Genomic DNA, 27,861 nt, shown 5'->3' with positions numbered 1-27,861 from the left:
TACGGAGTGATAAGATCCTATTAAATGGGAATCTCTGTGGCTGTTTGATCTAGTTGGTAGCTCTACACCTGTGGAGAGAAAAGGTCTGGCAGGTAAGACACAAAGATCTAATGTGTGGTCTCTGGGTGGGGCTTTATGGGTAATTTTTATTTTATGCTTTGCTTATTTGCATTTTCTACTGTCCCTATAAAGAGATTGTATTGCTTGAGAAATAAACTAAGAGCAGCATTTGGGAGTGCCAGTGTCTCTGTTGCTTAATGCAGAAAAAATAAGCACTGCAAAATAACTTTACTGGCTTTAAAAAGGGGGAAATATCCAACTTGTCACGAAACACAGGAATGAAATTGCTACTGGTTTCCACGCAGACCTTGGTTTGAACATCCCAGGAAGTGAACTTTGGGGGATCTCTGTGGTACCAACATGTGGGTATCCCAGTGGGTGACGGAGGTCTTACCGATGGGCTAGACTCACCTTCTTAATGAGGTCTTGTCCATTGGTGCAGACGTCATTCACGCGATCCTTGTGGACGGTGAAGTCTGTCTCAAAAGCTTCATGTTTCTTCAGTAAGCCCTGGAGTAGAAGCAGCCAAGGCCCATTATTGAGAGCCTGCTATGTGTTGTGGGCTAGGCCCCGGGGACAGAGAGTGACAAAACCGCTATGGTCCCTGTCCATGCACACATTACAGTCTAGCTGGGGAAGAGGACAATAAAGAGGAACATTAATAAACAGAGAATCATAAAAGGAAGAAAAACAGGAGGCAGTGAGAATAACCAGCGATGTTGGGATAGGCCTTGGCAGGGACAGTCTTTGGACCTTTGGGAAGGGTCAAACCCTTTGTCATCCATCAACAGTGTCTTACGGTCTCTCCCCCAAGAGGACCACAAGAATGACACAAACCAAGCTGAAGATACACACCCAAACAAAAATGACACACTTTTAAGGTTTAACTTGAACACATCTCAGAAAAGGCCAAGTCATGTCTCTCTTTTTGAGACAGAGTCTTGCTCTGTTGCCCAAGCTGGAGTGCAGCAGTGTGATCTCGGCTCACTGCAACCTCTGCCTCCCAGGTTCAAGTGATTCTCCTGCCTCAGGCACCCAAGTAGCTGGGATTACAGGCATGCACTACCACATTCAGCTAATTTTTATATTTTTTAGTACAGATGGGGTTTCACCATGTTGGCCAGGTTGGTCTCCAACTCCTGACCTCAGGTGATCTGCCTGCCCCAGCCTCCCAAAGTGCTGGGATTATAGGCATGAGCCACCATGCCTGGCCCCAGGTCTTTTCTTTAGTACAGTTTAAGCACTGCAGACAATGCCTTTTTCGTTGCTTCCAGGGAACTCAACTATGCAGAGGATGGGAAATGACTGACCATCTAAATTCTACCTGAATCACCCTGACTAGCGGAAGATGCTTCCCACGGTGAGGAAGGTGACTCAGAGCTAACTCGATTCCTGGGAGTGCATACTCCTGCTTCCACATCTGGGGACAGGAATTTAGACATATCTGACCACGATATTTTGCAGCATCTCCTTTCCAGAGGCGAATCTATCCATCTATGCCTCTGGGCTGTCTTGGGACTTGCTTTGGCCAGAAGGCAGTGATGTGTGAGGCTGCAGACACCTTGCAGCTCCTGCCTTTGCCTGTCTGAGTGCTGCTGAAAGAGGCTGGTCTAGCCAGCTGGAGGACAACAGGCCATGTGGAGGGGAACAGAGATGTCCAGGCTGGGTGACACTCAGGCTCAGCTTACAGTGTGTGACTGATCTCTCAGCCCAGCCACGCTCTGCCTGAATGCAGGAGCATGAGGGACCTCCAGTGACAGTTGCAGATGCCACTGATCCACAGATCCATGGGAAATGGATCCATTTCCCATGGATCTGTGGATCTTATTCTTAAAATAAGAAATGGGTGCTGCTTTCAACCACTACATTTAGGCAGGTTGTTATGTAGCAATTGCTTTCAACCACTACATTTAGGCAGGTTGTTATGTTAACCAATTTAGGGAGTATGTGATGGGCTGAAATGTGTCTGCCTCAAGAGATGATGAAGTCCTAACTTCTGGTACCCAAGAATGTGGAAAGGGGATCTTTGTAAACGTACTCTGCAAAGGTAAGAAGAAGTCATTAGGGTGGACCCTAATCCAATACACTTGATATCCTTACAACAGAACACAGAAATGTGAATAGACACACAGTGATGCCAAGTGAAGACAGACACAAGAGGGAAGATGGCCATGTGAAGACAGGCAGAGACTAAAGTGATGATGCCACATGCCAAGGGCACCTGGTGCCAACAAAAACTGGAAGAGGCAAGGAAGGATCCTCCCCTACAGGTTTGGAGAACATGGTCCTGCCTGCATCTTGATTTCAGACTTCTGGCCTCCAGAACTGAGAAGCAATAAACCTCTGTTGTCCTACAGCCACTCTGTGCCACTCCATCTGTGCCACTCCGTCTATGGAACTCCGTCTGTGGTACTCTGCCTGTGGTACTTATTTATGGAGGCCCCAGGAAACTAATACGAAGACCCAAGCCCACCGCTGCCTGGCGAATGACAGGGCCCGGGAACCGAGACTGACAAAGCCACACCAATTGTGTCTACTGAAGGGCGATGTCCCCTAGTGTGAGATCTTGAGGGTTAAAACCAACTACTGAGGCCTTGGCTGGGGGCCCTGTGTGCTCTCCTATTAAGAGCAGGGCCCTTTAACAAACCAACAGGGAAATGATGACCAGCAGGCAGTTGCCAAGAGAGAAAGCAGGTGACACCTTTGGTTTCTGTCTCACCTGGATGGCGGCAAGAGTGTCTCCATAATCTTCACTGGCCACCAGGGTCATTTTCTCATTGATCCAGGCTTCCTCCTCTTCCACATTGGCTACAAACTGCTGATATTCCAAGGACTCTTCAAGCCGCTGACCCCTAATTATAGGAGACAGGAAGAAAATCAGCCATAATCTCCTCCAGCTTTGATTGTGATAGTTAACATATGCTTAAAAACATTCACAAAAGCCAGGCGCAGTGGCTCAGGCCTGTAATCCCAGTACTTTGGGAGGTCCAGGTGGGTGGATCACGAGGTCAGGAGATCGAGACCATCCTGGCTAACATGGTGAAATCCCGTCTCTACTAAAAATACAAAAAAAATTAGCCAGGCGTGGTGGCAGGCACCTGTAGTCCCAGCTACATGGGAGGCTGAGGCAGGACAATGGTGTGAACCCGGGAGGTGGAGCCTGCAGTGAGCCAAGATTGCACCACTGCACTCCAGCCTGGGTGACAGAGAGAGACTCCGTCTCAACCCAAAAAAAAAAAAAAATTCACAAAAAAGGTGGGCCCTCACAGTCAGTCCGTCCATGGAACACCAGGAATCACCCATTCCGTTATTCTAGCCTCTCATGTCTTGATTTCTGGAGAATCATGTGTGATTCTGGACTCCAGATTAACAGAATGAGACCACCTTAGCATGGCCTGTGGGAGGTGGCTCTGGAGCAAAACGACTATGGCACATGTGAGGCCAAAGGTCCAGGAGATGGTAGGAGGGCCCAGTGGACCCCACAGCTCAGAGTCTGCCCTTGGGTGCTGGCCTTCCACTTGTTCCTGGGAGCTCCTGCCTCTGACTACTCACCGGGCAGATGCCAGCTGCTTCAACTCTTTCCAGTGCTCCACAAACTGCGCCAGCCGCTGCTGGATCTCCTCTTTCCCGATGGTGTTATCATCGGACAGCTTCTTGCCAGTGTCCAGGACACCCTGACAGGTAAGGACGATGAGGTTAACAGCAGGTAGCTCTGCTGGTGCCTCTGTCTTGAGGCTCCCAGGAAAAGTCCTCAACGTCAAGTTTGGGACTTCTCCAGGTGTGGACTGAGGGGTCATGAACACTTTAGGGACCTCAGTGAAATAAGCACAAGGGGTTTGTCTGTCCCCTAGGGCCCACTCAAACACCTCTGCCCTCTTGGCAGAAGGCGGCCCCCTACCTGAATAGCTGGCTCATGTGCGGCCAGTTCTGCCTCCAGCCGCTTGTGCTTCTTCCTCAGGTTCTGCACGCCGGTGAGGTCCCGGCCGTAGTCCTCAGAGCCCACCAGCAGCTTCTTCTCCCTGAATGAGAGATGGGAAACAGCACAGTCAGTCTCTACACCTCCCTGCTTTCAAGTGGGGACATCAGGTCAACTGTGGACCTCACAGACATCTACTAATCTTTCTGGGAAAATCCTTGCCAGTTTTCTGGAAAACAAAAGCCTCTATTTCCCCAGTGAGTAGTGACCAAGAACCTCTGTCCATCTACGCATCTATGAGCCCTGCTGTGTGTCCACATTCTAGAGGGTTGGGGATGCACTGGAGGATGGGAGGCACCACTAGTGCTGCCCTGAGGAGCCCTATCAAATTATATCAATATATATCAATCATGTATACTAAATATGTATCAATATATGTCTGTAAATATATGAAGATATTTATTCATATATATACATACATAAACCCATATATATTTTTTGAAAGAGAGTCTCATTCTGTTGCTCAGGGTACACTGCAATGGCATGATCTCTGCTCACTGTAACCTCCGCCTACCTGGTTCGAGTGATCCTCCCACCTCAGCCTCCCGAGTAGCTGGGACCACAGGTGTGCGCCACTCCGCCTGGCTAATTTTTTCTATTTTTGGTAGATACGAGTTTTCACGTTGCCCAGGCTGGTCTCAAACTCTTGGACTCAAGAGATCTTCCCACCTTGGCCTCCGAAAGTGTTGGGATTATAGGCGTGAGCCACCACGCCCAGCTATATAATATACATATTTTTTGAGACAAAGTCTTGCTCTGTCTCCCAGGATGGAGGGCAGTGGCATGATCTCGGCTCACTGAAACCTCCACTTCCCGGGTTCAAGTCATTCTCCTGCCTCAGCCTCCTGAGTAGCTGGGATTACAGGCGTGCGTCACCATGCCTGGCTAATTTTTGTATTTTTATTTTTAATTTTTCTGAGACGGAGTCTTGCTCTGGAGTACAGTGGCATGATCTCGGCTCACTGAAACCTCCACTTCCCGGGTTCAAGTCATTCTCCTGCCTCAGCCTCCCAAGTAGCTGAGACCACAGGTGCCCGCCACCACACCTGGCTAATTTTTGTATATTTAGTAGAGAAGGGGTTTCACCATGTTGGCCAGGCTTGTCTTGAACTTCTGACCTCAAGTGATCTGCCCGCCTCGGCCTCCCAAAGCGCTGTGATCACAAGCGTGAGCCACTGCGCCCGGCCAGAAATGTCTTTTAAGAACAAAATCCAAGGCCAGGCGCGGTGGCTCAAGCCTAATCCCAGCACTTTGGGAGGCCGAGACAGGCGGATCACGAGGTCAGGAGATAGAAACCATCCTGGCTAACACAGTGAAACCCCGTCTCTACTAAAAAATACAAAAAACTAGCCGGACGAGGTGGCGGGCGCCTGTAGTCCTAGCTACTCGGGAGGCTGAGGCAGGAGAATGGCGTAAACCCAGGAGGCGGAGCTTGCAGTGAGCTGAGATCCGGCCACTGGACTCCAGCCTGGGCGACAGAGCGAGACTCCGTCTCAAAAACAAACAAACAAAAAAGAACAAAATCCGGCTGGGCACAGTGGCTCAAGTCTGTAATCCCAGCACTTTGGGAGGCTGAGACGGGCAGATCACAAGGTCAGGAGATCAAGACCATCCTGGCTAACATGGTGAAACCCCGTCTCTACTAAAAAACATACAAAAAATTAGCCGGGCGAGGTGGCGGGCACCTGTAGTCCCAGCTACTCGGGAGGCTGAGGCAGGAGAATGGCGTAAACCCGGGAGGCGGAGCCTGCAGTGAGCTGGGATCTGGTCACTGCACTCCAGCCTGGGCCACAGAGCGAGACTCCGTCTCAAAAAAAAAAGTTTGTTTACATGCTACGTCAACTGGAATCAGTAGACTGACATTTTTGGGGGCAGATAGAGAATAAGAAAAAAAACAGCTCCTTCCTTGGAGAAGTGATCTTCTCCAGGAGGTCAGACACAAACTCACTAACTTTCACGGGAATCTAAAGGGCAGGGTCTAGACAGGGCCTATGTAACCAGCGTGGATCACCACCACCGCCAATCATCATCACTGTAAACCCGGAAAGAAGAAAACACTGAAGCATCCCACTAATGTGTGGCCAAGCTGGGATCCCAGTTCAGCAGGGTTTCCAGCCTCACCACTACAGCCAGGAGATAGAAACCTTCTGCCTCAATAGTCAGCCTGTGGTTTCTGCTGCCCACTATTACAGGCGTAAGGGGCCTTCTAGAGGGCCGAGAACACGTACTTGATCCAGGATTCCTCGTCATCCATGTCCCGGAAGAACTGGTGCAGGCGATGGGATTCATTCAGCTTGGCTCGCCGGGAGGCTGCCATGCTCTTGATCTTCTGGAAGCGCCCGTTGATGGTGTCCCTCTTGTCCTTTACTTGGGAGGTGTCGAAGGCACTGCTGGTCATCAGGCTGTCTGCCTGGCTGTTCAGGTCCTTCAGGCGATCCTGGGGCAGAGGACATAAGAGGGTCAGAAACTGGGTCTCCTACAACTATCTGCTTGAACATAAGAACTCAGGAATTCTTTACTGAGATATGGAATGTTGATATTCTCAAAGTATGTTATGTAGACCTCTGGCATTTTATGAACTCAAACTATTTTCGTAACATTATAAGACATTATTTGCCTTTTTTACTGTGTGGCCATTTGCACTGATAGTACAAAAGCAATGGAAAAGGAGGGGACATGCTGGTGCTTTAGCTCAAATCAAGGCAGTGGCAAATTACTAGCAGAAGTGGATTCTTCACTGCCACCCACTCACAGTAAAAAAAAAAAAAAATTGCTTTTTCACTTAAGAATGTCCTTAAAAAGGCAGTGAAAGTTGATTTTACTGAGCAGCCATTCTTTTTTTTTTTTTGAGACGGAGTCTCCCTCTGTCCCCCAGGCTGGAGTGCAATGGTGCAATCTCGGCTCACTGCAAGCTCCGCCTACCGGGTTCACGCCATTCTCCTGCCTCAGCCTCCCGACTAGCTGGGACTACAGGCACCCGCCACATCGCCTGGCTAATTTTTTGTGTTTTTAGTAGAGACGGGGTTTCACCGTGGTCTCGATCTCCTGACCTTGTGATCCGCCTGCCTCGCCGCCCTCCCAAAGTGCTGGGGTTACAGGCGTGAGCCACCGCGCCCAGCGAGTAGCCATTCTTTTGTACTTGAAAGACCAACCAACAGACAAACTATGGTCATTCAGACTTGGTATCTCACAGATACGTGGCCCAAAACAAATAAAGTGAGCTTGTCACTTCAAGTAATACAGTTTGTTACTAATGATAAAATTCAAACTTTTATGAGAAAGTTAGAATTTTAGAAAACTTAAAACATCCACCACCAGAAGCCTGATGGCTTCCTAATATGTGAAGATTTTTCTGATGAAGTTGGTGGTGGTATTAACAGCAATATTTTGATATCATATAATCACATATGTCAAAATATAGAAACAACAGGCATAATATTGCTCAGTGAAGCAATATTTACCAAATGAGCCATGCATGATGTTACAAAATCATGCAGAGGTAAGAGCTACATTCAAAGCCCAAGATGGACCAGTGGGTTTTAATATAAGCCAGTATAAAAAATTTACTGACAAGGTTTGAGGGGCCACTTTGCAACTCAAAAAAAACAGGTTTTTTTGAGACAACTTTTTTTTTCTTGCTGTCGTCCAGGAGTGCGGTGGTGTGATCACAATTCACTGCAGCCTTGACCTCCTGCCTGGGCTCAAGTGAACCTCCTGCCTCAGCCTCCAAGTAACTGGGACTATAGGTGCGTGCCCCAACATCCGGTTAATTTTTGTGTTTTTTCTTTTTTTTTTGAGATGTAGTCTCACTCTGTCGCCCAGGCTGGAGTGCAGTTACACGATCTCAGCGGTTCAAGCAATTCTCCTGCCTCAGCCTCCCGAGTAGCTGGGATTTACAAGCACACGCCACCACACCTGGCTAATTTTTTATATTTTAGTAGAAACGGGGTTTCACTGTGTTGCCCAGGCTGGTCTCAAACTCCTGAGCTCAGGCAATCCGCCCAACTCGGCCTCCCAAAGTGCTAGGATTACCCACCATGCCCAGCCTAATTTTTGTATTTTTTTGTACAGTCTCATCATGTTGCCCAGGCTGGTCTTGAACTCCTGGGCTCACATGATCTGCCTGCCTCAGCCTCCCAAAATGCTGGGATTACAGGTGCGAGCCACTGTGCCTGACCACAGCTAAGCTTTAAGAAACGACGACTTTGGTATAGTATCAAAGAAAATTATTCACACTTATCCGAATCAAAATATTCCTGCCTTTTCTATCTACCTACCTGTTCAAAGCTGAATTTTCATCCAATACAAAACACGACAACCTAAATTTAGCATTTTATTTATTTACTTTTTTTGAGATGGACTCTTGCTCTGCTGCCGAGGCTGGAGTGCCGTGGCTCACTGCAACCTCTTGCCTCCTGGGCTCAAGCGATTCTCCTGCCTCAGCCGCCCGACTACCTGGGATTACAGGCACCCGCCACCATGCCCGGCTAATTTTTGTATTTTTAGTAGAGACAGGGTTTCACCACGTTGGCCGGGGTGGTCTCAAACTCCTGACCTCAGGTGATCTGCATGTCTGGGCCTCCCAAAGTGTCGAGATTACAGCCGTAAGCCACCGCACCAGGCCTTAAAATTTATTTAACTTTTGATAATGGTGAATACTGATAGATAAAACCTACATAATAAAAATCTCTCACGAGCCTCAATAACTGTCAAGTGTATAATGATCCTGAGGCCACAACCTTTGAGAATGGCTGCTTTAAGTGAAAGAAGTCACTCTCTTTTCTCAAACATGCTAGTTTTCCTTAGGAGTCAGGCACAGCCGTGTCCCAGTCACTTGGGCCTGGCCTGCCTCCCTTTGCTTACCTCATGGGCAGATATATCTGCTTCCAGCAGTTGATGCTTTTTCAGCAGGTTGTTCACAGAAGCCAGGTCTTTGCCGTAATCTTCAGATGCCAGCAGGGCCTCCACCTGGCAGTGAAAACATAAAAAGGAAAGGCTACTATGTGGTGTATACTCAGCATTCTGGAACGTTCAGGATGCCCAGTGGTTATTCCAGGTCCCTGTTTGGACAGTTGAATACTTCTCCATCACAATGTGTTACTGTGATTCCTAGTCACCTTGATCAGCCTGCCTGGCCTGAGACACTCTCTCCACTCAGTCAGTCAAACCTAGACTCCAGAGTCTATTCATAGTAAATACTACAGCTAAAGGCAAAATGCACAGCAATCCTAGTTCAAGGAAACTCCCCTAGGAAAGAATCAGCAGTGTGGGTAAAGATTAACATTCAAAGGTATTCACTGCAGCTAAATATATACACCAAAAGGCTGGGAACACCTGAATGTCCAACAATATGGGAACAGTTAAATTATGGCATGGCTCTATGATAAACTTACAAAATTATTCAAAAAAAAATTTTTTTTTTGAGATGAAGTCTTGCTCTGTAGCCCAGGCTGGAGTGCAATGGTGTGATCTCGGCTCACTGCAAACTCCACCTCCTGAGTTCAAGCGATTCTCCTGCTCAGCCTCCTGAGTAGCTGGGATTACAGGAGCACACCACCATGCCCGGCTAATTTTTGTATTTTTAGTAGAGACGAGGTTTCACTATGTTGGTCAGGCTGGTCTCGAACTCCTGATCTCAAGTGATCCGCCTACCTCAGCCTCCCGGAGTGCTGGGATTACAGAGGTGAGCCACTGCACCTGGCTAAAACCTCTATGATATTTTTATAGTCTGTGCTTTCCAAACATTCTCCAAGGAGAATACATGACTGACTCTGGTTTCCTAGATGCTACTATCTTGGTTTCTATCCTGGCATAGGCTTGTTAGAGCTGCACGCTGTGTAACTATCCATAATCTCTTTCTATTTGCCTTCCCTATGGACATGAGTGATCTGCAGTCCAAGTGCCACTCCCAGTCAGCTCTCTTCTCTAAATATTCACTCCCTTTGCACATCAATCCCTTACAGCATGCAACTCATATGTAATAAAGGTTTCTGTCAAAAGGGGTGTCTGGTGAGCCCTGCCTTTTCATGGTTTTGGGCTCACTGACGAACCCATTGTCTCAAATGACTAGAAATTCCCCACTGGTGGGAAGAGAAACCACTCAGTGTTACCTCAGACAGCCAGAAGTCAAAGTCCTTGATCCCTGTGTTGAAGTTCTGCTGCTTGTTGGCTTCTTTCAGTTTCTGGCTCTTTTCAGCTGACTTCTGCACCAAGAACTGCCACTGGTCAGCTAAGGCAGCCAGGCGGGCCTGGGGAACAGAAGGGAGCCAAAAAGAAGATGAAATCTATGAAGAATCCTCCCTCTCCTAAAGCTCAATTTGAGAACTTCTAAGAGAGGAGAGTGGAAACCACTCACAGGGTCCATTCTCACTAGCATTCCCCATCTGTAATTCAGCCTAAAGTCTTCTAATCTATTTAATTTCTTAAGACTGTATATCCAAGTTATTATATCAGGTTGATACTGACGTTGCTCATGTTCTTCCCTGGGCACCGGGAGCTGGTGGGCCATACCTTGACAGCATCCTCACTGCCGGCACAGGCTCCACGTTCAATGAGGGAGTTGCCCATGTCGATAACCCCACGGATCCGGTCAGCATTGGCATGCAGCTCTGCTTCAAAAGCCTGGTGCTTCTGGTGCTTGCTCTAAAAATACCAAAAATTTTTTTTTCCAAACCAGTTCCTGCTAGGTTATGTCTTTTCAGGAGGAAGGGGTTCTCAGAGGGAGGGAGTGGCAGCAAACATAAAGAACTGGGGCAGATGCCAACGTTTTTTACAGAAGGCAATTGGAATTTGTATGAAATATTTTAGGGTTCATCTCTTGGGGAGTTAACAAAGGAGAAAGGAAATATACTAGCTCAGGAGTAGATGAGTTGGAAGTCCTTATTTTTGAGACAGGGTCTTCTCCGTTGCCCAGGCTGGAGTGCAATGGCGCAGTCTCAGCTCACGGCAGCTTCAACCTCTTGAGCTCAAGCAATCCTCCTACCTCAGCCTCATGGGTGCATGCCACCACACCCGGCTAATTTTTCTATTTTTTATAGAGATGGGGTTTCCTGAGCTCAAGCAATTGAGCCGCGCTGGCCTCCCAAAGTTCTGGGATTACAAGCATGAGCCACCAAGCCCGGCCAAAAAATCAATTCTTGAAGTAGCTATGCTAGCTATTTGGGAGTGAAGCCCTAGAATTAAACACTTTCTAACACTTTCCAGAAGATGGCAATGGCCAACTTCAGTTTTGAATCTGCTTGTACATCAATTTCCATCCATGGCTTTCTCCTTATTGGAGACAGGCTCTAATGAATGAGATACATATGGACGTTTCATCATCTAAAGCAGAAATCACCATTCAGCAAAATTCATACCATAAATTGTATTAACTAGCAAAATAATATTTGATGGTCAGTCTTATCCCTCTGTTGACAGAGGAGAAATCTACAGCTACTACAGACATTGGCTTTGTTGATTTATCTTTTGGTAGCTGTCATTAATAAAAACACTGGGATACTGTCAGAACCCAGGCTTGACTGCAAGAAGGAATTTATTTTCTGGGAAACGAAAGGGCTACGAGAAGGATGGGCTCCTGATCCTGGGTGCCTGATACGGTTTTTATGAATCCATAAAGAAACAGAAGGTACTGAAATGCTACAAGAGACAACTGCAAGGACATAGCAGCTGTGCCACAATTCTGGGAAAAACAATTGGCTGGGTGAGAAATGCAGGGTCTCAGGGGAGAGTGTTATTTGGGGGAAAAAAAAACAACAACTAAAAGGCAGCAGCGTTGGGGAATTCTGCATCAAATGTTTCATTTCAGAGGCAGCAACTGTCAAAGGATGGAGCCATCTGGCTCAATTCAACACTAACATGAAATGTCCTTGTTACGTTCTCTCACTGCCTGATCCCAAAGGCAAGAACAAAAAGGGTCTCAAACTCTCAGATATCCTGACAAAAGTCCCATTCCTTTCTTCTTCTGTTCCTTGTTCTGATCCCTCTTTGATTCAAATCCCATTTATTCTCTTCTCTATCTTCATTTTTTCCACCCGCTTAAGCAACTTTGAGCTACACGTTAACTGAGAAGTCTCCTTTCACTACCTGTTGAGTAATGTCTGCTTTTATCTTAACTTCTCATTTGCGTTCCTTGAAGATTTGTAGGTATTAATAGATCATACGTCTCTCTCCAGTTCTCTAGCTGTTCCTGTCCTGACTGGCACCTCTGGATGCCTGAGTGGCTATGCATTAAAACCCTCACACCCGACTGGCCTCCCTCGCCTGGGCCACTGAACACCATGAGCTCATAGCAAGTCTCAGCCAATGTCTACACAGAAAAAGCTGAAGCTGATATTCCATCTTCAAAAGGAAGCACTCCTTGAAAAAAGTGGTCAACTACTGCCCCGCAAATCAAACACTGTACAGAATTTGCCTAAGTGATAAACTGGGGGAGAAAGGGGGGAGTAAGGCGTTGCAGGCTAATTACAACAGAGAAAGCCACATCCCACAGGGACACTTGAATGGAGTGTAATGGATGATTAGAAATGAAAAGGATGAAGAGACACCAGCAGACTGTGTGACCACAATAACAATAATCTATGCAGAGGAACACAAATACTGGAGCTCATTTAACTACAACTCTTAAAAAAAGTAAAAACTTACCAGCAGCTTGGAAAGCTACAAAAATAGATTAAAAGAATAAGAGTTCAGTACACTGATGTGGACACACATATCAGCTATTAAATAGAAACTCATTTTGTCATACTTCCCCCGGGAAGCTCAGCATTTGGGAATAGTAATAGAAGGGGGATTCTATAGACTTTTATTACAGCAGAAATGGTTTTAATGAAGACAAATGAGGAAGGCGACTTTTAAATGGCTCTGAAACTTCAGTAGGGCTTTCCCACTGGCTTGACTTACTAAAACATTTTTCACTGACTTCCCATGGGTGCAAGGAGTTTGTTTTATAAATGCTTTAATAAAATCTACTCAATAACAAGGCTACATCAAGACCAACACCCAGTCACTTCAGCTTACCTGGATGTTGGTGGGATCCTTGTATGACTCATCACTCGCTGTCTGCAATTTTTCACTGATCCAAGCCTCAATCTCATCCACATCCCGGCTGAACTGTTGGAGGGTTTGAGATTCTCCTAGCTTTGACCTTTTCTCAATCATTTGGGCTTTCAGACGTCGCCACCTGAAAGAGTGAAACCATGAGATCCAACAAGAACAGATCTTACCGTGGAGAAGGAAGTGGGGAGATAGAACAGGACTGGGCCTTCATATGAAGGGATGCATCCTCTCAGGGCTGGTGACTATGTCAGTGCCACAGGACACCCACCTGTCCAAGACCTCATTGCGCCGGCTAGAAATGTCTCCCTTGGCATAATGGCCAGCAGCGATGAGCTGGTCGGCAAAGGCCTGCAGAGCAGCAATCTTCTCTTCCTGTCAGAAAACAAAGGTGTGAGGTCAAGGTGGGCCTGCAGCTGGGCCCTGCCTGGATTGCCGGTCTTGAGAAAAGGACAGTTATTTTGGGTGACTGAGAACTAGCTGGTGGCAGGATCAGAATACACTGACACTTTAGAAGCAAGAGTGTAAAATGCCGAAAGCAAGCTTGATTTCAGTCATTACTAGAGTATAGTTTAACTCAAGAAGTCTCCAGGTCACTCAGGTGGGGCAGGTGTTAGAATATCAGCACAGAACAAAATTAAGCTTAATAATAGGAAAATGCTATCAGATTTATAGCAAAGTGACTTATATATCAAAGAGTCTTACATCTTCCTTGTTGTTTGTTCATGTATTCCCTTACCTACCTACACGTGTTTTTCCTCCCTTTGATAATAAAATTTTTTTTCCTGTGGCACCCCCATTATTAAAATCTCAGAAATACCAGAATCTATAAAGTTTTAAAGATGATTTATGTACATATTTTTCTTAGACAATGCAGGTATTCCTTGGAGATATAATAGTGACTCTATAAGCCAAGAAACAGATGTCAATGAGGAAAAATCCAGACTCCGACTCCATGGTCCAGAGGCCTCACCTGGACATTAATTGCTTTGTCAAAGTCTTCATGTTTTTTGATCAGAGCCTCTACGCTGTCCAGTGAGTCTCCTTTGTCTTCGGTATTCAAGAAAGCCTCCCGGGCAGCCATCCAGTTCTCAGCTTGCTCACAGTCCCGATGGAACAGCTAAAGAGGGCAAGAGGCAGGTAAGAAAATGAGGCTCTTCAGCAAGGAAACACTTGGTCAGAAAGCAGGAGCACACATACCTGCAATTCAAGGCACTGATCCAGCATCATCCTGCGCTGAACCCAGGCCTTCTCCAGGTCTGCACGCTCCTGGTCAAGAATATCAAGTTTCTGCTTGATCTCAGGGCTGGCATAGTGTCCATGAGCCAACAGCTGCTGTCCAAACTGCTCAAATGCCTGGAAAGTGCCAGCCCTGGCATCGATTTCTGTCCGGTGTTCCTGCCAAAAGGAGGGAAGGGATTAGGTAACTGGCAGCAGATGCCCACTCTGATGTCAACCATCGACTCACCACAAAAGGAGGGAATGAGGCCTCCAGGGCCCTGCAGAGCAGTCATGTCTTTGCTACTCAGCAGGCAGGTCCACACACCTGGTGTCGCTCCAGCAACGCCTCAGCTCCGGTGACATCCTTGGCTAGCTCGTCTGAGGACACCAACCCCCGTATTCCATTGATCCAAGACATGAGGTCCCTGGAAACCAGAACCCCAGAAAAATAGCTATTATATTAACTGGTAAGGAGATCTTCTGCCCAGGAAAACAGGGAATGACATAATTCTTGCCTCAGAAAGTTATCTTGGGCTAATTTAATCTATTGAATGAGGCTAGGTCTTTAGGCAAAGTGTTTCAAAACTTCTTGTTCTTCTTGAGGTTTTTTTTTTTTGAGACGGAGTCTCGCTCTGTCGCCCAGGCTGGAGTGTAGTAGTGTAATCTTGGCTCACTGCAAGCTCCGCCTCCGCCTCCGCCTCCCGGGTTCACGCCACTCTCCTGCCTCAGCCTCTCGAGTAAGCTGGGACTACAGGCATCTGCCACCACGCCTGGCTAATGTTTTTGTATTTTTAGTAGAGACGGGGTTTCACCGTGTTAGCCAGAATGGTCTCGATCTCCTGACCTTGTGATCCACCCGCCTCGGCCTCCCAACATGCTGGGATTACAGGCATGAGACACTGTGCCCGGCCATTGTTGAGTTATTTTTTTTTTTTGAGACGGAGTCTTGCTCTGTCGCCCAGGCTGGAGTGCAGTGGCCGGATCTCAGCTCACTGCAAGCTCCGCCTCCCGGGTTCACGCTATTCTCCTGCCTCAGCCTCCGGAGTAGCTGGGACTACAGGCGCCCGCCACCTCGCCCGGCTAGTTTTTTTTTTTGTATTTTTTAGTAGAGACGGGGTTTCACCGTGTTAGCCAGGATCGTCTCGATCTCCTGACCTCGTGATCCGCCCATCTCAGCCTCCCAAAGTGCTGGGATTACAGGCTTGAGCCACCGCGCCCGGTCGAGTTATTTTTTTAAAAGTCCGAATTTCTTGGAGGAAAAGTCAGTAAGTTTATAATTAAGATCTTTTCACCCTCCAGAAAAACAAGTTCTAGCTACAATTAAGTCTTGGATAGCTTCAAATGAAAAAGCCTTTGTTGGCCAGGCATGGTGGCTCACGCCTGTAATCCTAGCACTTTGGGAGGCTGAGGCAGGAGGATCGCTTGAGCTCACAAATTCCAGACCAGCTTGGGCAATGTGGTGAAACCCTGTCTCTAAAAAAAAGAAAAAGCCTTTCTTTAGGATTAACACTTGAAGCCCTAGGCCTGTGCATGCATTTCATCCAGTTTCTCACAGCTGTGCAAGCACAAGGGCACAAAACTGAGTGTGTAAGGTCAGATATGATATGATTCCTTTTATATGATATGTCCAAAAGAGGCAAATCCATAGACACAGAAAGCAGATAAAGGATTCCTAGTGGGTGGAGAAGAGAGAAGAGGGGGTGATTAGTTAAGGGATGTTATTCTAGGGCAATGAAAATGTTTCAAAGCTAGAGAGAAGTGGCTGCACAACACTGTGAATCCATTAAATGTCATGGATTGCACATTTTAAAGTGGTTAACTATATGTTATGTGGCCCTTACCTCAATAAAAAGAAAAACTAACTGCTAACTGGGACCTCCTCCTAGAGGCCTGTGAAAGAAAGCAGCATCTGCCTACTCCCACTGCAGCAGGGGAGATGCCCCAGCTAACAGATACAAGCACCACAAGTGTGCAAGTGTGTGTGTAAAAAAGTATTGTTAAAGAACACAAAAAAAGACAAAATAAATGTCTGTCCTCAATGGCTACTGTTGAACAAGTCATAAATCGCCCATCCAGTGGATTGCTGTGTAGTCATTAAAAAGGCAGAGGTACAAGATTGTGGGACATTTTATAAGACAACTGGCCTAGTGTCCTAATGACATTAATGCCAGGTAAGACACAGGCCAGGTGAAGTGGCTCATTCTTGAAATCTCAGCACTTTGGGAGGCTGAGGTGAGAGGATCATTTGAGCCCAGGAATTTGAGACCAGCCTGGGCAACACAGTGAGACCTAGTCTCTACTAAAAATTTAAAAACTAGCCAGGTGTGGTGGTACATGCCTATGGTACCAGCTACATGGGAGGCTGAGGCAGAAGGATCACTTTAGCCTGGGAAGTTGAGGGTGCGGTGAGCAATGATTGGGCCACTGCACTCCAGCCTGGGCAACAGAGCCAGATCCTGCTATCTCAAAAAACAAACAAAACAAAACAAAACAAAAAAAAGGCCAGACATGGTGGCTCACGCCTACAATCCCAGCACTTTGGGAGGCTGAGGTGGGTGGATCACCTGAGGTCAGAGTTCAAGACCAGCCTGGACAACATGGAGAAACCCCATCTCTACTGAAAAAAATACAAAATTAGCTGGGCTTGGTGGTGCATGCTACTTGGGAGGCTGAGGCAGGATAATTGCTTGAACCCGGGAGGCGGAGGTTGCAGTGAGCCAAGATTGCGCCATTGCACTCCAGCCTGGGCAACAAGAGAGACGTATATATATATGTCTAGGGAAAAATATAATGTCATATGGCGAGGGGATGAGAGGGAGTGCGCCTGTACTTGGATAGGAAAGCAGAGACTTGTTTTTTTTTTGAGGCAGAGTCTTGCTCCATCGCCCAGGCTAGAGTGCAGTGGTGCGGTCTCGGCTCACTGCAACCTCCGCCTCCCGGGTTCAAGCGATTCTCCTGCCTCAGCCTCCCGAGTAGCTGAAATTACAGGTGCAGGCCACCATGCCTGGCTAATGTTTGTATTTTTAGTACAGATGGGGTTTCACCACGTTGGCCAGGCTGGTCTTGAACTCCTGACCTCGTGATCCACCTGCCTTGGCTTCCCAAAGTGCTGAGATTACAGACGTGAGCCACCGTGCATGGCTGTGGAGGATTATTTTTAACAATCTGGAATTCGGTAGTTTGACTATTTTACATTGATTATGTACTACTTTTTTCTGTTTTTAATTTTTTCTTTTTTTTTTGAGATGGAGTCTCACTCTTGTCGCCTAGGCTGGAATGCAGTGGCATGATCTCGGCTCATTGCAACCTCCGCCTCTCAGATTCAAGCGATTCTCCTGCCTCAGCCTCCTGAGTAGCTGAGATTACAGGTGTCTGCCACCATGCCCAGGTAATTTTTATACTTTTAGTAGAAACATGGTTTCGCCATGTTGGCTAGGCTGGTCTTGAATTCTTGACCTCAGGTGATCTGCCCGCCTTGGTCTCCCCAAAGTGCTGGGATTACAGGCGTGAGCCACTGTGCCCGGACGTTTTTAATGTTTAAATTAAAATTTAAAATTTTACAATAGCCAAAGTGTTTCGCCATGTATCCCAGGCTGGTCTCCAACTCCTGAGTTCGATCGATCCGCTTGCCTCGGCCTCCCAAAGTGCTGGGATTACAGGTGTGAGCCATTGTACCCAGCTGAGCATGTGCTACTTTCACAATAAAAATGAACCCTGCAAAGAAGGCTCTATGTTCCAGAGGTCTGAGTGAACATGGCTCCGTACCGGAAATCGCTAAGGAAGCGCTGCAGGTCGTGGGAGTCGCCCAACTTTGCCTTGCGCTGATCTGCACGTTTCCCCAGGCTGCTCCAGGCCTGGTTTAACTCTGTGCACTTTTCCTGGAGGTCCTCTGCTGACTCGGGATGGGACTGGATCAGGCGCTCTGCTGTTTCACCAAGGGAGTTTACCTATGGGAACAAAGTGGTGAATGAGCTTGCAGTAAGGGGGTGTGCTCTACAGAACAGAAGACTGCTCTTTCTGGGGCAAAAACGCTGGAAGATGACTTTCGGTCCTTTCACCTTGTCACCGAGAGCTGCAAGGTCCCTCTCGAAGCCCTCATGCTTGCGTTGCAGGGCCTGGACACTGGCGAGATCATGTCCATAATTGTCTGTGTTTAGAGCTTGATTCTTCTCTTCAATCCATTCTTTGGTTTCATCAGCATCTCTAAAGGGGAGACACATTTACATTAAGAAATGCCGAGTACAACTGCCTTGATTACAAGACAGACACTAAAAAAATTTTATAGGCCGGGCGCGGTGGCTCAAGCCTGTAATCCCAGCACTTTGGGAGGCCGAGACAGGCGGATCACGAGGTCAGGAGATTGAGACCATCCTGGCTAACACGGTGAAACCCTGTCTCTACTAAAAAAAATACAAAAAACTAGCCGGGCGAGGTGGCGGGCGCCTGTAGTCCCAGCTACTCGGGAGGCTGAGGCAGGAGAATGGCGTAAACCCGGGAGGCGGAGCTTGCAGTGAGCTGAGATCCGGCCACTGCACTCCAGCCTGGGCGACAAAGCGAGACTCCGTCTCAAAAAAAAAAAAAAAAAAAAATTTATTTATTTATTGAGATGGAGTTTCCATTCTTGTCACCCAGGCTGGAGCACAATGCACAATCTTGGCTCACTGCAACCTCCACCCCCACTGGGTTCAAGCGATTCTCCTGCCTCAGCCTACCAAGTAGCTAGGATTACAGGCGCTTGCCACCACGCCCAGCTATTCTTTTATTTTTAGTAGAGGTGGGTTTTCCCCATGTTGGTCAGGCTGGTCTCAAACTCCTGACCTCAGGTGAGCTGCCTGCCTTGGCCTCCCAAAGTGCTGGGATTATAGGCATGAGCCACCAGACCTGGCCTAAGAAAATTTATTTAGCTGACATTTGTATATTTGTCTGTGGCTACCACCAATAACTCTAAAAAGCAAACGAATTCATTTAGCAGGATTTACTGAGCATCCACCCTGTGTCAGATGTAAACATCAATAAGAGCCAGCCATTCCTCTAGGATCTCACTCAGCAAGCTTGGGGGCTGTCAGGAACTAGCAGTCACCTGTTTCTCCCTCTCCCAGCCCAGGGTTGACCCCTCACCTGTGGAACCTCTGTACTTCATGGGCACTGCCCAAGAGCTGGCTCCGTTCCTCAGCCAGCTGCTGTAGGGACCGCCAGCGCTCATTCAGCTCCTGCAGGACAGCAAAACATCAGCTCCATTGCACCGCCTCTCTTGTCATGCTCCCAGTCAGACTTTGGGAAAATGACTTTGCTTGAAGGAGATGCTAGAGCACATATAATTTCCTGTTTCCAACCTTCCTCGCTGAATAAATTAGTATACAATATTCCGGTCAGAGCCAAGCCAAAACTAGCTGTGCCTGACAGCTTCAACACCCACAAACACCTGACCTAGCCATCCCCTCTGAGGCAGCAGGAGACATAGCTGACTTTTCCTTACTCTCATCTCCTAGCCTGGGGCCTGGCAGTTAGCAATTGCTTCCTAAGTCACAGCTGCGTGGAGAAATCCCAGTGCTCACTGCCTCCCAACAGCCGACCAGCAGCCTCACAGGCCAGAGCAGGCCTGGGAAGAGCCAGCATGCCACAGGACCTCACACTGCAGGCGGCAAGGGAGCCACTCACTGCTTTCCTGAGACTGTGCTCCTTCTAGCTCCCTGACCTACTGGAAATCAGAGGGAAGGCTTGCTGCACTGTTGAGAACTGGCGGGCTCTTGACAGGAAAGCCACCAAGCTACCCAGCGACAATGAGCATGCTGATGTTTACTTAGGACATGCTTGGACCCAGGAGAGTGAGATATGTCACAGTTCACCCGGTTGACAAGAACAAGAGCTCTACTGTAGACAGGGAAGGAAGATAGTGGAGAAAACCAGGGGAGATTAGGGGAGTTGGTCACTGCTTCTTACCTTGATGGAATTAAAGGTGGCCACGGTGTGAACCATCAGACGAGCAGACTAGGTAGGGAGGAAAACAGAAGGCAAAATTAATCAAGTGCCTGGCAATTAGAGATCTGAGCTGCAAGTGTCATTGACTAGGTCCCTGTGATCAACCCAAATTACCTTAAAGGGATACTGGCAATATTAACAGAGACATCAGTAGAAGTGTCAACTACTAGAAGGTCATGAAAATACCCAAAGTGCACAATTAGACTCAGCTCAGTAATTAATTTTATCTGATGAAGAGTGAAAAGAGAATGGTAAAAATCACAATTCCAGCAGCCAGTTGGACAGAAAAATACCTAAAAGACTAATGATTAATATCATTTTCTTGTCTATACTACAGGAGAATATTCCAGAAAAAAAAAAAAAGGAAAACAAACAACAAAACCCTAATTTAACAAATGCTGGCAGCTGAGACTATTTAACAGTCAGGAGCACTAATAACCACTTTCATTTCTAATTATAGTTATTGGGTTGCTGTTCTTTTTAACAGTATCCCCGCTGAAGGGCAACGGCTTTACCAGAGGGAAAAAATAAAGCAGTGAATTAGCTTTCAACAATGTACATTTCAACAATATAGCTGTCAACAATATAGATACTTCTAAAAATCTGAAGTCCCTTAGGGATAGGCACGGTGGCTCACGCCTGTAATCACAGCACTTCCGGGGGCCGAGGTGGGTAGATCACCTGAGGTCACGAGCTTGAGACCAGCCTGACCAACATGGTGAAACACTGTCTCCACTAAAAATACAAAAATTAGCTGGGCACAGTGGTGTGAGCCTGTAATCCCAGCTACCTAGGAGGCTGAGGGAGGAGAATCGCTTGAACCTGGGAGGCAGAGGTTGCAGTGAGCTGAGATTGCGCCACTGCACTCCAGCCTGGGCAACAGAGCAAGACTCCATCTCAAAAATAAATTAAAAAAAAATAATAATAAAAACAAATAAATAAAGTCCCTTAGGATCTTAAAGCCCACCCAATTCACTGGAAAGAAACTCAAATTGGCCCAGGTTATAATGCTCACAACTCTTTGAGTAAAGAACAAGAGGCAGGGCATGGTGGCTCACATCTATAATTCCAGCACTTTGGGAGGCCGAGGCGGGTGGATCACCTGAGGTTAGGAGATCAAGACCAGCCTGGCCAACATGGTGAAACCCCGTCTTTACTAAAAATATAAAAATTAGCTGGGCATGGTGGTGGGTGCCTGTAATCCCAGCTACACAGGAGGCTGAGGCGGGAGAACTGCTTGAATCCAGGAGGCAGAGGTTGCAGTGAGCTGAGATCACGCCACTGCACTCTAGCCTGGGCGAAAGAGCAAGACTCTGTCTCAAAAAAAAAAAAAAGGAGGGCAGGAGGGCTGAGCTTGGATGCAGATGTCCTCATGGCATCCCTCCCTAGGTGACATTTTCAACTGGTGTGTTTATAGGAGTCAGAAAGTGGACCCACTGTCTCCAGTAAGAGGTACTGGGATTTATAAAGGTATCTAAAATAAGCTTCTGAAAGAATACTTATGTTATCACAAACATTCTGCAGAGGGCGTAAGTAAGGCTATTGCCCATTCATATAATCAATGATCATGTTTTGCTATGTAAGAAAAGCGAAGAGTGAGAAAAGGAGAGAAAGTTGAATAGAAGGAAAAGTATACCACCATGCCTGGCCCAATTAGAAACCTACTTAGCAAGGATGATAGTCAGAGCCAGTCGGGGAAGGAGGCCACAAGACACAGATCCCTCTCAGCCTAGGTCCTCAGGAGAGGTCAGACAAGGTGACTCAGCAGGTTCAAAGGTGGACATGGAAGGGTTGTTGGGGGGAGGCTTTTTGTTTTAAGTTTTTCATGCTTTCTTCATATTTCTAGGCATACACTTTTAAAAATTTTACTTTTTTTTATCTGCTTGTCAACTCACCATTGTACAAACGAGGAGAAGACCTACTTTCTTTTTTCTTTTTCTTTTTAAAACTTTTTTGTTGTTGTTTTGTTTTTTTGTAGAGCCGGGGTTTCGCCATGTTGCCCAGGCCGGTCTCCAATTCCTGGGCTCATCCACCTGTCTCAGCCTCCCGCAATGCTGGGATTATAGGTGTGAGCCACCACACTTAGCCAAAAGATCTACTTTTATAAAGTCAGAATCTGCTCTCTAACTTGCCTGTAACTTAAGTGATGTATTCCTGAAGAGCTGGGTCAGGAGGGAAGATGCTAGAACTGAGACACAGGCAACCAGTTACACAATCACAGCTATAAATGTATCACACAAAAAACCTCGGCTGGGCCAGTAATCCCAACACTTTGGGAGGCTGAGGTGGGTGGATCACCTGAGGTCAGGAGTTTGAAACCAGTCTGGCCAATGTGGCGAAACCCTAACTCTTCTGAAAATACAAAAATTAGCAGGCATGGTGGTGCATGCCTGTAATCCCAGCTACTAGGGGGAGCTGAGAGAGGAGGATCGCTTGAATCTGAGAAGCAGAGGCTGCAGCGAGCTCAGATCATGCCACTGCACTCCAGCCTGGGCAACAGAGCTAGACCCCGTCTCAAAAAAAACAACAAAAAACAAAAACAAAAAAAACCTTCTCCCCGGCTGGGCGCTATGGCTCAGGCCTGTAATCTCAACACTTTGAAAGGCTGAGGCGGGCGGATCACCTGCGGTCAGGAGTTAAAGACTACCTTGGCCAACATGGCGAAACCCTGTCTCTACTAAAAACATAAAAATTAACCAGGCATAGTCCCAGCTACTTGGGAGGCTGAGGCAGGAGAATTGCTTGAACTGGGGAGGCGGAGGTTGCAGTGAGCGGAGATTGCGCCACCACACTCCAGCCTGGCTGACAGGGCAAGACTCCATCACAAACAAATGAACAAACAAACAAAACAAATACCTTTTCCCCTGTATTTTTGGTCAGGGATGGCCCATTCTGGCCATATTCACACCTGGATTTGTCCAGAAAAATGTCTACTGTAGTGGGGAAACATCTCATTCCTCCCTTTACATCTCTGTATTGGGCATCTCTGAAGCCTTTCTTAGGCCACAGGATAGAGGACAGCCAGATGGTGAATGAAGGCCTGCCCTCCTTTACGTGTGCAGTTGTTCTCGTGTTCACGTCATTTCCCTTTGGACTGCCTCTTACTGGTGGGACCCTGCCAACCACACAGTGCTCCCTGCTGCAGCATATCCTGCACCAACATGGGTAATCAATGCAACCTAACTGTACTGAGCATTTGACGTAGACACTCTGCTTCTGTATATTAAGCATCACATTTTAAGAGATAACAGATTCAGAAAGAAACCAGCCCAAACAAGTCCAGAAATGACTAAAGACTTAAGACAAGCTGAATATTCAGAGAAAGGCACACCAGAAAAGGACACAACATATTTCATGCTCTCGCAAAATTCTTAAAAACAATAATTTGCAAAAGAGTTCTTACCTTCCATGGGGAGGCTGTCTTGGGATCAGTTTCATCCTATTCAGAGAAAGAGTAATTTAGGCAGCCATGCAACTGAGCATGAAACAACAAAGCACCTGACCTTTCCAGTTAATGACTCTAGTTTCCCCCAGAGGAGATCCCAGATATTAATACATTAATCAAAACAGCATTTTCCCTCCATAGTTTGGCTGGTAACAAACTTCAAGGCTGGTAAAGAAAAATTAAGCCAACAAACAGGAGAGACAAATTCCAAGTTTTTATCCAGTAGAAGAAATGGAGAGAATAAAGAAATTTAATAAGAAAACCACCAACTTTTCTTTATGTTGTACTCATAAGATTGTCTGCAAACGGGTAATAAACCTAAAGATAGCTATAGAAAAAGTTTTAGAAAACTGAAGAGATAAAGACTTTTTTTTTTTAAGAGCTGCACTTTGTGTTGCATGCCTGTTGTTCTAGATACTTGGGAGACTGAAGTGGGAGGATTGCTTGAGGCCAGGAGTTCGAGGCTGCAGTAGGCTATAACTGCAGCTGTGAAAAGCCACTGACCTCCAGTCTGGACAACAAAGAAAGACCCTATCTCTTACAAACAAAACAAACAAACAAAAAAACCCAACATTTTTTTGTCTTTTGGAGAATGGCAAATAGAAATCAATTTCTGGGCCAGAAGTGGTGGCTCATGTCTGTAATCCCAGAACTCTGGGAAGCTGACGTGGGTGGATCACCTGAGGTTGGGAGTTTGAGACTAGCCTGGACAACATGGTGAAACCACGTTTCTACTAAAAATACAAAAATTAGCTAGGTGTGATGCCACACGCCTGGAATTCCAGCTACTCAGGAAGCTGAGATGGGAGAATCGCTTGAACCTGGGAGGTAGATTGCAGTGAGCCAAGATCACACCACTGCACTGGGTGGTGTGATCTGTCTGGGTGACAGAGTGAGACTCCGTCTCAAAAAAAAAGAAATCAATTTTTGGTGCTTTCCACAAATCTTTACACACAAAAGGCATCGGAGGTTAAGGAACAGCAATTCTGATGAAGTTCTTGACTTGATATTCTTCCCAAAGTTTAAATCCTTCTCATGTTCAAGATCCACATGCAGTACCCGAAACTTACCCTGGGCATCATGCCATACACTTCCTACAAGGAGAGAGAGAAACCAGTTTTACTATTAGAAGAAATAACACGTCACTTAAGAATACTCATTATGGTCAAACCTGGAAACACAGGACAGGATTTCAAAAAGACAAATGGAAATGCCAGTCCAAATGTCCAGCAGAACTTCAAGTATTTATATATAAACCTTTTCTTTGAGAAACTTATGAAATTACCATTAGTTAATAGTTATATAAACATTAAATATTTAATGGACTTACGGAGAAGACAGAAGCCCCCCCAGAACCAAATGAAGATGAGGGATAATGGTATAAAGAAGTTAATCAAAATGGTTTTGCTCACATAGACCTGACCTACAGTCAAGCCACAATCCTGTGCTATGAAACACTGCTTGTTGGGCTATGACAGACATAGGATGAACAAAGCTGCATCCTTACAGCAACAGAGCCTCACTCCAAGATGGAGACACCTACCTGTTGTTGCACAGCCTGCACCTCCTCTGCCATAAGACCTTCAGACTCCAGGTCTTCAGCCACCTTGTTAATGTCCTTCAACCGTGACTCATTGGCCTTCAGGTCCTTTAAAACAAAAGCCATAATAACTAAAACCCAAAATAGCAAGCCAAAGTCAAAGGAGACATCATAAACTATGGCTTGAAACTATAAGGATTCTTCTACAAGGGCCTATTTTTAAAAAAAGGGATTAAAAAAATAAGCTATGGCCAGGCATGGTGGTTTACGCCTGTAATCCCAGCACTTTGGGAGGCCGAGGCGGGCGGATCACCTGAGGTCGGGAGTTCAAGACCAGCCTAACCGACATGGAGAAACCCTTTCTCTACTAAAAGCACAAAATTAGCTGGGTTTGGGGGCCTTTGCCTGTAATCCCAGCTACTCGGGAGGCTGAGGCAGGAGAATCGCTTGATCCTGGGAGACAGAGGTTGCGGTGAGCCGAGATCGCACCATTGCACTCCAGCCTGGGCAAGAAGAGTGAAACTCCATCTCAAAAACAAAACAAAACAAAAACGCCGGGTGCGGTGGCTCATGCCTGTAATCCCAACACTTTGGAAGGCCGAGGTGGGTGGATCACAAGGTCAGGAGTTCAAGACCAGCCGGGCCAAGATGGTGAAATCCTGTCTCTACTAAAAATACAAAAAGTAGCTGGGCACAGTGGCAGGCGCCTGTAATCCCAGCTAATTGGGAGGCTGAAGCAGGAGAATCTCTTTAACAGGTGGCGGAAGTTGGGGGGCAGAGTTTGCAGTGAGCCGAAATCGCACCACTGTACTCCATCCTGGGCAACAGAGCAAGACTCTGTCTCAAAACAAAACAAAAACAGAACAAAACAAAGAAAAAAATCTTTAAGGATCTGTTCAACATGTATCCCTATGGATTGGTTTTCCCAGCCCTCAGATAATTATTAGACTCAAATTTACTTCATTAACTGTAGTTTTTTCGTTTTTTGGTTTTTTTGGAGACAGGTCTCGCTATCACCCAGGCTGGAGTGGAGTATTGCAATCATGGATCACTGCAGCCTCTACCTCCCAGGCTCAAGCAATCCTCCTACCTCAGTCTTCTCAGTAGCTTGGACTACAGGCACACACCACTATGCCCAGCAAATGTTTTTATCAAATAGAGACTTTTTTATTTTTCTTTTCTTCTTTTTTTTTTATTTTTTGAGACGGAGTCTCGCTCTGTCGCCCGGGCTGGAGTGTAGTGGCCGGATCTCAGCTCACTGCAAGCTCCGCCTCCCGGGCTTACACCATTCTCCTGGCTCAGCCTCCCGAGTTAGCTGGGACTACAGGCGCCCGCCACCTCGCCCGGCTAGTTTTTTGTATTTTTTAATAGAGACGGGGTTTCACCGTGTTCACCAGGATGGTCTCGATCTCCTGACCTCGTGATCCACCCGTCTCGGCCTCCCAAAGTGCTGGGATTACAGGCTTGAGCCACCGCGCCCGGCGAGACTTTTTTAAAACCTCTTTTTGGTTTTAAAACAATGTTTTTAAAATGTGAAGAGGCCAGGTGTGGTGACTCACACCTTTAATCCCAGGATTTTGGGAAGCCAAAGCAGGAGGATTGCTTAAGGAGTTCAAGACCAGCTTGGGGCAACATAACCAGACCACAATCTCCACAGAAAATTTTTTTTTCTTTTTTTTTTTTTTCCTCTCTAATGAGACTCAGTCTCACTCTGTTGCCCAGGCTGGAGTGCAGTGGCATGATCACGGCTCACTGCAACCTCTGCCTCCTGGGTTCAAGTGACCTTCGTGCCTCAGCCTCCTGAGTAGCTGGGACCATAGGCAGGCACTACCACGACCAGCTACTTTTTATATTTTCAGCAGAGATGAGGTTTCACTATGTTGGCCAGGCTGGTCTCGAACTCCTGACCTCAGGTGATCCGCCTGCCTCAGCCTCCCAAAGTGCTGGGATTACAGGCATGCACCACTGGGCCCGGCCAGAAAAATTTTTTCAATTATAATAATGGATGTGGTGGCCTACGTCCATAGGCCCAGCTACACGGGTGGCTGAGGTGGGAGGATCACTTGAGCACAGGAGTTCAAGGTTACAGTGAACTACGATCATCCCACTGCACTCTAGCCTGTGCGAGAGAGTGAGACCCTATCTCTAAAAAATAAATAAAAACGAGATACAATTTTAATGCACAGTTACTATAGGAGAAAGAAGCTCTTCCTCCTCATTTTAATTTTTTGTAAGAATACTTTTAAGTGGTGGAATGGATAAACAATGTGTAGTGTGTCAGTCAAATATTATTCAGCAATAAAAAGGAATGGAGTACTGATACGTGCTACAAAAAGGATGAAACTTGAAAACATTATGGGCCAGGTGCAGTGGCTCACATCTACAGATGTGAGCCAGCGCTTTGGGAGGGCAAGGTGGGCAGACAGCCTGAGCTCAGGAGTCCGAGACCTGACTGGGCAACATGGTGAAACCTTGTCTCTACAAAAAACACAAAAATTAGCTGAGCATAGTGGTGCATAGCTACAGTCCCAGCTACTCAGGAGGCTGAGACAGGAGGATTACTTGAGCCCAGGAAGTGGAGGCTGCGGT

General features: G+C 46.8%; 1 protein-coding gene across 8 annotated transcripts in view; it reads right to left on the bottom strand.

Moving 5' to 3' along the window:
• The window catches only part of SPTAN1 (spectrin alpha, non-erythrocytic 1), an 86,280-nt gene that overhangs the window by 13,464 nt on the left and 44,955 nt on the right, over nt 1–27,861 (bottom strand). For 5 of the 8 annotated variants that reach the window (XM_033192843.1, XM_033192855.1, XM_033192859.1 and 2 more), the window contains 21 exons: nt 25,276–25,380; nt 24,803–24,826; nt 23,691–23,726; nt 20,249–20,296; nt 19,427–19,518; nt 18,367–18,511; nt 18,074–18,255; nt 14,634–14,733; nt 14,288–14,485; nt 14,061–14,207; nt 13,359–13,462; nt 13,052–13,214; nt 12,677–12,691; nt 10,547–10,678; nt 10,147–10,284; nt 8,900–9,004; nt 6,265–6,473; nt 3,959–4,079; nt 3,613–3,734; nt 2,780–2,912; nt 472–570 (listed from right to left, as the gene is read on the bottom strand). In XM_033192843.1, coding sequence (XP_033048734.1) covers nt 472–570; nt 2,780–2,912; nt 3,613–3,734; nt 3,959–4,079; nt 6,265–6,473; nt 8,900–9,004; nt 10,147–10,284; nt 10,547–10,678; nt 12,677–12,691; nt 13,052–13,214; nt 13,359–13,462; nt 14,061–14,207; nt 14,288–14,485; nt 14,634–14,733; nt 18,074–18,255; nt 18,367–18,511; nt 19,427–19,518; nt 20,249–20,296; nt 23,691–23,726; nt 24,803–24,826; nt 25,276–25,380 — 2,418 coding nt within the window. The remainder of the gene's footprint in view (nt 1–471; nt 571–2,779; nt 2,913–3,612; nt 3,735–3,958; nt 4,080–6,264; nt 6,474–8,899; nt 9,005–10,146; nt 10,285–10,546; nt 10,679–12,676; nt 12,692–13,051; nt 13,215–13,358; nt 13,463–14,060; nt 14,208–14,287; nt 14,486–14,633; nt 14,734–18,073; nt 18,256–18,366; nt 18,512–19,426; nt 19,519–20,248; nt 20,297–23,690; nt 23,727–24,802; nt 24,827–25,275; nt 25,381–27,861) is intronic. The other 3 variants (XM_033192849.1, XM_033192870.1, XM_033192884.1) reach the window with 1 other exon arrangement.

This window comes from Trachypithecus francoisi, unplaced genomic scaffold (assembly GCF_009764315.1).
Source record: "Trachypithecus francoisi isolate TF-2019V2 unplaced genomic scaffold, Tfra_2.0 Contig01585, whole genome shotgun sequence".
NCBI classification, from domain to species: Eukaryota; Metazoa; Chordata; class Mammalia; order Primates; family Cercopithecidae; genus Trachypithecus; species Trachypithecus francoisi.
This window is presented reverse-complemented; position numbering and strand designations above follow the sequence as displayed.